This window comes from Gorilla gorilla, chromosome 6, assembly GCF_029281585.2.
Source record: "Gorilla gorilla gorilla isolate KB3781 chromosome 6, NHGRI_mGorGor1-v2.1_pri, whole genome shotgun sequence".
Taxonomy (NCBI): Eukaryota; Metazoa; Chordata; class Mammalia; order Primates; family Hominidae; genus Gorilla; species Gorilla gorilla.
In genome coordinates, this window is record NC_073230.2 from 82,552,478 (window position 1) to 82,565,588 (window position 13,111).

The 13,111-nt window shown below is 40.4% G+C and overlaps 1 protein-coding gene across 2 annotated transcripts in view; it reads right to left on the reverse strand.

Annotated features, from left to right (window-relative positions):
• BAZ1B (bromodomain adjacent to zinc finger domain 1B) overlaps positions 1 to 13,111 on the reverse strand; it is an 84,087-nt gene that overhangs the window by 22,219 nt on the left and 48,757 nt on the right. For both annotated transcript variants that reach the window (XM_063708599.1, XM_031012695.3), the window contains exons 8-12: positions 7,701 to 7,839; positions 6,867 to 7,000; positions 3,659 to 3,764; positions 2,804 to 2,902; positions 287 to 464 (exon numbers count right to left, since the gene is read on the reverse strand). In XM_063708599.1, the coding sequence (XP_063564669.1) occupies positions 287 to 464; positions 2,804 to 2,902; positions 3,659 to 3,764; positions 6,867 to 7,000; positions 7,701 to 7,839 (656 nt within the window). The remainder of the gene's footprint in view (positions 1 to 286; positions 465 to 2,803; positions 2,903 to 3,658; positions 3,765 to 6,866; positions 7,001 to 7,700; positions 7,840 to 13,111) is intronic.

Genomic DNA, 13,111 nt, shown 5'->3' on the forward strand with positions numbered 1-13,111 from the left:
TATACGACTGGAGCCTCTACAACCAGTTTTCATTCACCTTAGTAGCGAAGCTCTTTTCATACCAAGGTTGTAAGCCAATTACTAAGTTTTTCTGGATAGCAGCAAAAGATAACAAGGAAAAAATACATATACATAAGGTATTTTTGGTTCCATACATGTCTTCCAAGACAAATCCAAACATCTGATTTCCAGGAGGGTCATGTTGGGAAGTCAAGAACAGCACCAGGGAAGAACTTCAGATTGAGTTGCCATGAGTAATCTAAGGGGGATTTTCTTATATTCTTACCCGGGCTTCAAATTCTGATGTTTCTTCCACATATCCAAGTCCTCCTTTTTGTAACCTTGTTGCAACTTCAATGAGATCACTACGAAGGAAGTTTAAAAGCTCCTGGTTGCCATCACAGGATTTTAGACCCAAATTTGGCTTCCGTGCTAGATGAATAGAGTGAATAATGTCCTGGTACCTAGAAGATTTGGGACAAGAGAATGGGGAAAGAAACAAACTTTTGAAGATGTTCTTCAAATTTCAATTACTTAACATGTTTTATTTCTAGAAAACTTACTTAGATCTCTTTCACCTCTCCCTGGTGTTTTTTCTTTTTTCTTTTTTTTTTTTTTTTCCCCGAGACAGGGTCTTGCTCTGTCACACAGGCTGGAGTGCAAAGGTGCCATCACAGCTCACTGCACCTTCAAACTTCTGGACTCATGCAATCCTCCAACCTGAGCCTACAGCTGGGACTACAGGAATACCCCCTCCACACCTGGCTAAATTTTTAATTTTTTGTAGGGATGGGGTCTTGCTATGTTGCCCAGGCTGGTCTCAAACTCCTGATTTCAATTCAAGTGATCCTCTCCCCTAGGCCTCCCAAACTGCTAGGATTACAGGTGTGCACCACCACACCCAGCCACTTCTAAGCTTTTAATGGAAGGATTCGATCTTCATATTTAGTGAACAAAACAGGTCTTTTCAATTCAACACACATAGCTATCAAATGCTCTGCCCAAAGAGAAGGAACATCATAGAACTATATTTCTTTGTGGCTCTGTATACCGACATTTTCCTTTGTCTTTTTTTTTGTTTTGTTTTTGAGATGGAATGTCGCTCTGTTGCCCAGACTGGAGTGCAGTGGTGCGATCTTGGCTCACTGCAACCTCCACCTCCCGGGTTCAAGCGATTCTCCTGCCTCAGCCTCCCTAGTAGCTGGGACTACAGGCACCCGCCACCATGCCTGGCTAATTTTTGTACTTTTAGTAGAGACAGGGTTTTGCCATGTTGGCCAGGCTGGTCTCGAACTCCTGACCTTGTGATCCACCTGTCTCTGCCTCCCAAAGTGCTGGGATTACAGGCGTGAGCCACCGCGGCCGGCCCTCCTCTGTCTTTCTTAATTTGCCTAGACACATCTGTATTCAGACAACACAATTCTGAATACAATTTTACTTAATTTACACATTAAGCAGTGGGCTAACATCAATATAATGTACCTATTGTCCTTCGCAAAAGTCTGGCAATGGTGTAGAGTATGTACTGAATCATATTTTCCTTCTCTCTTCCATCAAACCTAAATTCAACCATGAAATTGAGCACAGAGTCAGAAATGAGAGGTGGCATTAAGCCAAAATCTTGTCCTGGCTTTGATAGAAATAATGTCTACAACAAATATGGCAGTCGCAAATTTGATGCTACTTTGTAGACAGAACAGGGTTTTTTGATTCTTTTTAATTCATATGACATGAAATTCACCAACTTGAAGCATGTACTTCAGTTTTTTGTTGTAGAACCACACATGTAATTCCAAAACATTTTCATCACCCCAAGCAGGAATCTCTTACCTGTTAGCAATCATCACTCCTATTCTTCCCTTCCCCTATCCTCTGGCAACCACTAATCCACTTTCTGTTTGAAATAGATTTGCCTATTCTAGATGTTTCATTTGAATGGAATCATACACCACATGGCCTTTGATGTCTGACTTCTTTTGCTTAGCATGTTTTCTAGGTTCATTCATGTTGTAGCACAGAACAGTACTTCATTTCTTTTTGTGGCTAAATAATATTCCACTATTTGAATATACTAAATTTTGGGGGTTTTTTTGTTTCATTTTGTATGAGACAGCGTCTCGCTCTCTCACCCAGGCCAGAGTGCACGGGCATGATCTTGGCTCAATGCAACCTCCGCCTCCTGGGCTCAAGTGATCAACTCAGCTCAGCCTCCCAAGTAGCTAAGACTACATACACAAACCACCACACCCAAGATAATTTTTGTTTTTTGTTTTTTTTTTGTAGAAACGGAGTTTCCCTATGTTGCCCAGGCTGGTCTCAAAACTCCTGGATGCAAGACACTGGCCTGCCTTTACCTCTCAAAGTGCCGGGATTACAGATGTGAGCCACCGCACAAGGCCTGGATATATACTAACTTTTATTTATCCATTCCATCAGTTGATAGTCATTGCCATTGTTTCCACCTTTTGGCTCTTCTGAATATTGATAGAATACTTCTGGACACCCACCCATCTGGGCCTGCATCTGCAAAGCTGTCTGACAACCATGAGGCTCACAGCTTGGTGCTGGCACCTGTTCTTTAGCGCATAATAATCCTGCTACTCTATATATAGATGGCCAAAGGTATATTTTTCCAATAAGCATAATATGCCAAGAAAATACCAGGCAATATGAACACAAAACGGTTACACATTTAAAATATTTTACTTTAGTAACTTAAATGGATAAGAAAAAAAACCCTCAGATATTTATATCCAATGCTAAAGAGAAGTAAGATGTGAGGAGTAAGATGAAAACCTCTTACCTCTTCTCTAGTCTCTCTTTAAGTTGACTTTCTCTTATTCCCTGAGGGTGAAGACAGTTTAGCAACTCATCCAGCTCCTTTTGACTATCACATAAAAACCTGTAGGGGCAAAAGAGACCTGATAACTCTGAAAAAAAAAAAAAATTCAAAATCAAACACTAAGCAAGGGATCTAGAGTTGGTGGTGGGACTTGGGAGAACAGAATTCCAAATGTGTTCACAATCTACTATCTAGAAGTAGAATAAGTAATTTACTATTTTCATGATGCCTAATGTTAATTCTGTACTAGGACACCAGAGCCAATATGGTTCCTATTAAAATATTATATGAAATTTTATAAAGTTAATTGGCATACTTGTCCCTTTCCCTCCAGAGAGTAAACCTATACCCAAAATTCAAAAATGAAAGGTCATTAAATCACAGGTGATCACAGTTAAAGCCGTAGAATGGATCCTCTAAAACCTAGCTCGCTGCCTAAAAGCAGAAATGCGCATAAAGGAAACGAATAGCTATGCATACAATTTGTTAATTAATAAAATTTAAGGAAAATCTTAAATACTTCTATTCCCAACCAAATTTAAGCTACATTTCTACTGCTATATAAGATCTATCACATAATATACAAAGTTATATTACAGGGGGGAAAAATCAAAATTCCAACCCTTAAAAAAACAAGTATCTTCTTAACAAAAAATCAGGTCTGCTAATGCAAGAAGTTTTGATATCCAAAATATCAGTCACACAAAGTATCCTGAGCAAATAATTATTAACTCACTGGCATCACTATACTAAATACTTTCTTCCTTAACAATTAAAAGGAAAAAGAAAGAGCAACCAGATGAATGCTCACATTACCATAGGTTCTGTCCTTGTTTGGGTGTGGTTGTCTCTACAGCAACTTCTGTTGCTGGTCCATGTTGTGTGTTCATGCTTGCATTTTTACCTAAGTTTGCTTTCTTACCTAAGAAAAATTGAGACATTAGGTTGACTTTAGTAAATACCCAATTGCTAGTTTCAAATCTAAGCAGTACACAGCGCCAAACTCAACAATTTGTAACAACACAGATACTTCCTGTGAAATATATCAAATATATCTTCATGTATAAAAGATGCTAATTTCTCTTAAATATCTTAAACACAGCATGTTATCTCAGATATTTGCTCTCTGAAGTGGAATCATTACACAGTTCCAAAGTTTAGGGGTACTGCAACTTAGAGACTAAATATCTTTATATCAAAGCAAAATAAAGAATTTACTCCTTTTACATGATGTTAAGAGCAAAGGCATCTGTAGTGAAGCAGAGGTAATGAGAATATATAAATACTATAGACTTATCCTTGGAGGCTTCAAGTGTCAAATAATACAACTAACTTTTTTGTAAATCAGTTCCTATATACTGATACGTGACTTTAACATAGATATATCTTGAGCCAATTTATCAAAGCCTATCTTAGATCATCACAATATTTGGTTTTTTGTTTTGTTTCGTTTTGTTTTTTGAGATAGAGTCTCGCTCTGTCGCCCAGGCTGGAGTGCAGTGGTACAATCTCGGCTCACTGAAACCTCTGCCTCCCAGGTTCAAGCAATTCTCCCTGCCTCAGACTCCCGAGTGGCTGGGATTACAGGCACGCACCAACACACCTGGCTAATTTTTCTATTTTTAGTAGAGATGGGGTTTCACCATGTTGGCCAGGCTGGTCTCCAACTCCTGACCTCAGGTGATCCGCCCGCCTTGGCCTCCCAAGTGCTGGGATTACAGGTGTGAGCTACCACGCCCGGCCAGTCACCACAATATTTGAAGCCTAACCTCATACTATGATTGTTTCTCTTCTCTTTCCCATTCTCCCCACTTTAACCTGAAACATCTCTGCAATACTAACACATAACTTTGTTTAGTCTTTTCAGTTGGGTAATTTATTTGTTTTTTTAAATTTTTTGAGACAGAATGTTGCTCTGTCACCCAGGCTGCAGTGCAGTGACGCAATCTTGGCTCACTGCAACCCCTGCCTCCTGGGCTTAAACAATTCTCTTGCCTCAGCCTGCCAAGTAGCTGGGATTACAGGTGCCCGCCACCACACCTGGCTAATTTTTGTATTTTTTGTAGAGACGGGGTTTCGCCATGTTGGCCAGGCTGGTCTTTAACTCTTGAGCTCAAGTGATCCGCCTGCCTCAGCCTCCCAAAGTGCTGGGATTATAGGCATGAGCCACTGCATCCAGCCTCAGTTGGGTAATTTTAAATAAAAACTGCCATTCTAGAACTGGAAAACACGAAACAACATCCACCAGGATGCTCTAGAAGTGAAGGGTCTGGCTCCCCAATCTTGTCTCGGGGACACATTATAAAGTAACACTCCTTCATCCCACTGGAATCTCTTCCAAATCTAAACATCCAGGCTCCACAGTTACTGCTCTCAAACCTAACTGCCCTCACCTGAGTATTTATGAAGTCTAACGTAACTAGATTCTTCTATAAAGTGACATAATCTATGCTCGATATAATTCAACATGCAAACACCTTAAATCTGAAGTTTTATTTGAAGGAATGTTTATTTTTGTAAATCAGTATTATTCTTATTTAACAATTTTGTGAGTTTCAAGCTTGAGTTAGGAATTTCTCTAAAATGAATTACTTTTTAAAAAATAAAGATTTATCGAAGAAGCACAATAACCTAGTACTCAGGAAGCAACTTCTTTTATTTCTTTATCCCCCACATGACACCAACACATAAGCAATTTTCATTAGGTTACAGACAGCAGAGCTGAAAGAAGCTTATGGATCATTTAACCTAGTGGTTCTCGAAAGGGAGCACTGCTGCCTGCCACATGTATCTGGCAGGATTTAGAGACATACTTGGTTTTCACTGCTACCACCTAGTGGGTAGAGGGGAGCTCCCGAATAACCTATAATGCACAGGACAGCTCCCAGTACAAAAAACTATCTTCCTCATCAGTGTCATGGTGGGAGGAAAAAAAAAAAGATTCATCTAGCCCAAAATGTCAGTAACATTGAGGTTGAGAAAACCTGACCTAAGCATCTTATTTTTTTAATTAAAATTTGTTTTATTTCTTTCTTGAAATATACTCAATACATACACTTTAAGAAAGAATATGGATATATATTCAGAAAACTATTCAGTGTGTGTTTCTTTTACAAACTGAACACATATACCCGGCACCCAGATCAAGAGAAAGAATATTACCAGTGTCCCTACATGATCCCCTCTCAGTCACTCATTTTTCGTTAGGTATTTGCCATGTTTCTCCTCACAAGAATTTTAAGAACCTTATCTGTCTTGTTTGCTGCTATACCCCTAGCGTACGACAAACTGCTTCACAAATAGAGATTCAGCATAAACACTGAATAAATTATTTTAAAAGTAGACGAAGAGGGTCAGGTGCAGTGGCTCACACTTGTAATCCCCAGCACTTTGGGAGGCTGAGGTGGGCAGATCACCTGAGGTCAAGAGTTTGAGACCAGCTTGGCCAACATGGCGAAACCCCGTCCCTACAAAAAATACAAAAATTAGCCAGATGTGGTGGCACACACCTGTAGTCCCAGCTACTCGGGAGACTGAAGTAGGAGAAGTGTTTGAACCCAGGAGGCGGAGGCTGCAGTGAGCCGAGATCACGCCATTGCTCTCCAGCCCGGGCAACAGAGCAAGACTCCGTCTCCAAAAAAAAAAAAAAAAAAAAAAAAAAGAAGAAGAGGACATCTAACACTGCCCTCCTTAGCCCCCATACCTCAATTTCAGCCCTTGAGGCACCTACAAAGGCTTCCAAGGGACAAAGTCTGAAAACTGCTCCTATAAAAGCTAATACCCAAATATCCTCATATTCAAGCTCTTCATCTTCTCACACTATGCTTAGAACAAAGGTGGTAATCAAACGTGGGTTTCTCTCCTTCTTTCTAGACATTTCACATCTACCTACTTCACTCAAATAGATCTAAGACCACAATAAAGAAATTCTGCAAATGGAAAACGTGACAAAGGAAAAGCAGTCCTTAATGTTGAGCCCACTTGAGCAGGGTGAAATAACTCTTAGATATACAGATATACTCACTGCGAGGACAGTAATCCTCATCACCAGAGACTGTGTGGTCTTTGCAGTGATGGTTGAATCGGTAATCAATGCTGTCATGTACCCAGCCTTTTTCAATGAATAATCCTGGAACTTCATCTGAGAAGAGCCAGTATCTACAAATCACAACCAGTATTAATAAGACATGAATAGATCAGGATTGCAGGATGATTTTACTGCTGGAGAAGATAATACAGAGTATCACTGAGCATTCAAAACCACAGTTTACAGAATTCTTCCTCTTCAGAACTCTAGACAGATAAAAATTGCAAGGTAAATCAAAGTATACGAGAAATGTTGAAACTGGAGACTAACTTAATGTCTGTAATTTGTATAATTTCTTTCTTTTTTAAATTGAAATGGGGTCTCGCTATGTTGGCCGGGCTGGTCTTGAACTCCTGGCCTCAAGCAATCCTCTCGACTCAGCCTCCCAAAGTGTTAGGATTACAGGTGTGAACCACCACGCCCAGCCCTAATTTGTGTAACTACTAATATTTCACCTTTAGGTTTCACAAAATGTATGTATTTAAAACCTACTGCCATTTTTAAAGACTTGTATTTGGATTACATTTCACCTATCACTATCATGTAAGCTTCCTACTTGTGGTATCTTCAAGGGCAGGAATATGTCTTACTTAACTTTGCAACTCTAGCATTTGGCAGTTAATATTCAATAATCATCAACAATTCTGTTTCCAAAAAGAATTGGAAAACTGAAGAGAGAAGCTTGTCTATTCTTGTACTTTAGAAAATTTTCCTAACTAATAGCAATGTAAATAGTCCTAAAGAAAACAAAAATTTGGTTTAGGAACTGACCTATTATGGTTTCGATCTGTGCCAATAGGAGTCCTGCGCATGACTAGTTTGGCCTTGGCAATCCCTTCCTGGAAAGCTTTCTCAGCAGCTGCTTTGTGCTTCCGTATTCGTTCTTCTTCAGCTTGGCGTTCCAGTTTCACTGTTAAAAATAAAAAGACTCAAATCAGATATTTTCCTAGTAAATCCCACTCTTACAAATTAAATAAAATATGGAGTAAAAAGTGCCTAGTGTACAGTAGTTATCAAATCTTAGTTTGCTTTCTCTAATTCTAATCTGTTACAAGAAATTACATGTAAGGCAGCAACATCTAGTCCTCCTACACTCCTTGAATTTGTGGTGACATCTCATCCCTCAACTCAATGCAAAATCTTTTATCTCCAAAATATCACTTCTTTTTGTTTTTGTTTTGAGGCAGAGTCTTGCTCTGTCACCCAGGCTGGAGTGCAGTGGTGCGGTCTCGGCTCACTGCAACCTCTGCCTCCTGGGTTCAAGCAATTCTCCCGCCTCAGCCTCCTGTGTCGCTGGACTACAGGCACACACCACCGTGTCCAGCTAATTTTTGCATTTTTAGTAGAGACGGGGTTTCCCCATGTTGTCCAGGCTGGTCTCGAACTCCTGACCTCAACTGATCCACCCGTCTCGGCCCCTCAAAGTGCTGGGATTATAGGCGTGAGCCACCACACCCAGCCAAAATATCACTTCTTAATATATTTTAAACAATCCTGAAGAAACAGTTAACAGTCCATAAATAGGACTAACTGAAACATCTTCTGACAGGTGCACCTACAGGATCCTCAAAAAGATCACGATAAATAAAACTAGTAAAATAACTATTTCAAAAAACATATTTCAGTCCTGAGGAATCTGACGGTAATTTGGCTTAATAGCCCTGATGACAAGAAAAAAAACCTGAAAAGCAACAGCAGGGGCGCACTTGTGGATAATAATTATTTTACATTGAACACCTATTTTTCTAATTATTCAGCAAGTTACTGTTAATGATAAAAATTTTATTTCTGATCATTCATTAATTAGGTTTATTCAGTTAGAAATTTCCCTCAACAAAAGCAGCCCGCTAATTTTGTTAAGTTTTTCCATAATTGTCACAAACCTTGACACCACAGGGTACAGAGCAATGCTATTTACAATGTCACAATTTTTAAAAAGTGTTTATTATTTTTTTAGAGACAGGGTCTTACTATGTTTGCCCAAGCTGGTCTCAAACTTCTGGGCTCAAGCGATCCTCCTGCCTCGGCCTCTCAAAGTGCTGGGATTAGAGATGTGAGCCACTGCACTCAGCCGCAATAATTTTTAACCCTGATTGTCTATTGACAATAACATCTACAATAAGATGTAAATCTGGAAAATGCATCTGTCTAAAGATGTTACTTTAAAAACTTAAGATAAATTCCAGTTATTTAAAACATGGAATTTGTTACCTTTGATAAACAGTTTTCTAGCCCAAATGAAACTGTGTATTTGTAACAATGGTTATAGTAGAAAATAGTACAAAGGTAAATGATTAAAAAAAAAAAAAAAAGCGAGAGAGTGAGTGATGGCCCAATTACAGTCAAGGAAAAGTTCAGTCTCCCAAGACTACAAACAAACATAAACCAACTTAGGACAAGCCACCAAAGGAAGACCACATTCTGTCTCAGAGGTCACAGCACTGAACTAGTTATCCAAAGACCTGAACTCTAATCCAAATACTGATCTTGGTAAAACACTAATATTCTGTCCCTTGTTTCCATACAAATAACAGAGTATCATCTTCTTTTCCTTTCTCTTAAGATAAATATAAAACACAGTGGAGCAGTCCAAAAATGCAAGAAGGAATTATTACGTTTCAGACAAAATAGAGCTGAAGGTTTTAACCTACATTCTGCTTCATCTGGAATACAGTTATACTTTTTTTTTTTCTTTTTTTTGAGACAGTTTCTCTCGTGTTGTCCAGGCTGGAGTGCAATGGTATGATCTCGCCTCACCGCAACCTCCGCCTCCCGGGTTCAAGTGATTCTCCTGCCTCAGTCTACCGAGTAGCTGGGATTACAGGCATGTGTCACCACGCCCGGCTAATTTTGTATTTTTAGTAGAGACAAGGTTTCTTCATGTTGGTCAGGCTGGTCTTGAACTCCCAACCTCAGGTCATCCGCCCACCTCAGCCTCCCCAAGTGCTGGGATTATAGGTGTTGAGCCACTGCGCCCGGCCGCAGTTATACTTTCTTGATAGGTATTGTTTTGTTTTGAGACGGAGGCTCACCCTGTCACCCAGTCTGGAGTGCAACGGCATGATCTCGGCTCACTGCAACCTCTGCCTCCCAGGTTCAAGCGATTCTCCTGCCGCAGCCTCCCAAGTAGCTGGGATTACAGGCGTGTGCCACCACAGCCAGCTAATTAATTAATTAATTTATTTATTTATTTATTTTGAGGTGGAGTATCGCTCTATCATCAGGCTGGAGTGCAGTGGTGTGATCTCGGCTCTCTGCAACCTCCAACTCCCTGGTTCAAGCGATTATCCTGTCTCAGCTTCCCGCGTAGCTGGAATTATAGGCCGAGTAGCTGGAATTACAGGCACCACCACACCCAGCTGAATTTTTTTTTTTTTTTTTTTTTTTTTTTTAAAGACAGAGTCTCGCTCTGTCCCCCAGGCTGGAGTACGGTGGCCGATCTTGGCTCACTGCAACCTCAGACTCCCTGGTTCAAGCAATTCTCCTGCCTCAGCATCCTGAGTAACTGGCATTACAGGCATGCGCCACCATGCCAGGTTAATTTTTGTATTTTTAGTAGAGACAGGGTTTCACTGTGTTGGCCAGAATGGTCTTGATCTCCTGACCTCGTGATCTGCCTGCCTCAGCCTCCCGAAGTGTAGGATTACAGGCTGTGAGCCACCGAGCCTGGCCTGTTCATGTCTTTAAAATGGTAAATATAATGGCCAGGGGCAGTGGCTCATGCCTTTAATCCCAGCAATTTGGCAAGTTGAGGCAGGCAGTTCATCTGAGGTCAGAGTTTTGGGACCAGCCTAACCAACATGGTGAATCCCCATCTCTACTAAAAATACAAAAATTAGCTGGGTGTGGTAGCAGATGCCTTGTTATCCCAGCTACTCAGGAGGCTGAGGCACGAGAATAGCTTGAACCTGGGAGGTGGAGGTTGCAGTGAGCCAAGATCGCACCATTGCACTCCAGCCTGAGTGACAGAGCGACACTCTGTATCCAAAAAAATAAATAAAATGGAAAGTACACATTACATATGTATACTCAGGCACAGTATGCATACATATGTAAAAATATTTCAATGGCCTTAAGTAGTGTAAACTAAAATTTGTTTTAAAAGGAATATACATTTTCTAATGAAAGAACTATTCAAGCCGGGGTTTGGTGGCTCAGGCCTGTAATCCCAGCACTTTAGGAGGCTGAAGCAGGAAGATTGCTTGAGTTTAGGGGTTCAATACCAGCCTCCACAAATAATAAAAAGATTAGCCAGGCGTGGTGACACATGCCTGTAAGTCCCAGCTGCTCGGGAGGCCGAAGTGGGAGGACCACTTGAGCCCAAGAGGTCAAGGCTGCAGTGAGCTGAGATCACACTGCTGCACTCCAGCTTGGGTGACAGAATGAGACCTTGTCTCAAAATAAAATAAAAAAGAAAATGTTGAAAAAGAACAAGCTGGAAGATCAACACTTCCCTATTCCGAAACTTACTACAAAGCAAAGTTATCAAGACAGTGTGGCTTTTACATAAAGACAGACATACAGATCAGTGAAATAGAATTCAGAGTCCAGAAATAAGCCAATGTATCCTACAGTCATATGATTTTTGACAAGCGTGTCAAGGCCATTCAATGGGGAAAGGTTTGTCATTTCAAAAAACGGCAGTAGGACAACTGGAGAGCCACATGCAAAAAAAATAAAGCTGGACTTTTACCTTACACTATAAAAATTAGCTGAAAATAAAAGACCTAAATTTCAGAGGCAAAACTATTAAGACATTTGGAAGAAAACAGGAGTAAATCTTCATGACCCTGGATTTGGCAAAAGATCCTTAAATCTAACACCAAATCTATGAGTAACAAAAGAATAAATAGATAAAATGAACCTCATCAAATTTAAAAAACTTTTGTGCTTCAAATGATACTACTAAGAAAGTGAAAGGACAGGCCAGGTGCAGTGGCTCACAGCTATAATCCCAGCACTCTGGGAGGCCAAGGCGTGCGGATCACCTGAGGTCAGGAGTTCGAGACCTTGCCTGGTCAACATGGTGAAAACCCAACTCTACTAAAAATATAAAATTAGCCAGGTGTGGTGGCACACGCCTGTAATCCCAGCTACTCGGGAGGCTGAGGCAAGAGAATCACTTGAACCCAGGAGGCAGAGGTTTCAGGGAGCTGAGATCACGCCACTGCACTAGCCTGGGCACAAAAAAGAGCGCAACTCCGTCTCCCCAAAAAAAAGTGAAAGGACAACACGCAAAATAGATGAAAATATTTGTAGACCAGGTATCAGACAGAGAATTGTATCTAGAATATATACAGAACTCTTACAACTCAATAATAATCAGATAACTCAATTTAATAATGGGCAAATGATCTGAATTAATACTTCTCCAAAGATACACAGGTGGCCAGGAGACACATGAAAAGATGGTTCAACATCATTAGCCATCAAAGAAATGCAAATCAAAACCACCATGAGATACCATTTCACACCCACTAGTATGACTATCATCAAAAAGTCAGAAAATAACAAGTATTGATGAGGAAGGAGAAAAGTCAGAACCTTTAATTCACTGCTGGTGGGCATGTAAAATTGTGCAGCCACTTTAGAAAACAGTCTGGCAGTTTCTCAGATGGTTAAACATAACCATATGACCCAACAATCTTATTCCGAGGTATTTACTCTAAAGAAATGAAAGTATATGACTACTCAAAAACTCATACATGAATGTTTATGGCAGCATTATTCATAATAGGTAAAAGATGAAAACAATCTAAATGTTTATCAAGTGATGAATGAGAAACAAAACGTGGTATATCCAAACAATGGAGTATTATCCAGCCATAAAAGGGAATGAAGTACTAACACATGCTACAACATGGATGAACCTGGAGAATATGCTAAGTGAAAAAAGCCAGCCATAAAAAGGCTACATATTATATGATTGCATTTACATGAAATATCCAGAATAGGTAAATCCATAGATGCAGAGAACAGATTGGTGGTTGCTGGGGGATGTGGACAAGGGAGAAGAGTGAGTGACTTTTGGGTTTTCTTTTAAAAATGTTTTGGGGCCAGGCATGGTGGCTGGCCCGGCATGGTGGCTGGCCGGGCGCAGTGGCTCACGCCTGTAATCCCAGCACTTTGGGAGACTGAGGCGGGTGGATCAGGAGTCCGAAACCAGCCTGGCCAACACGGTG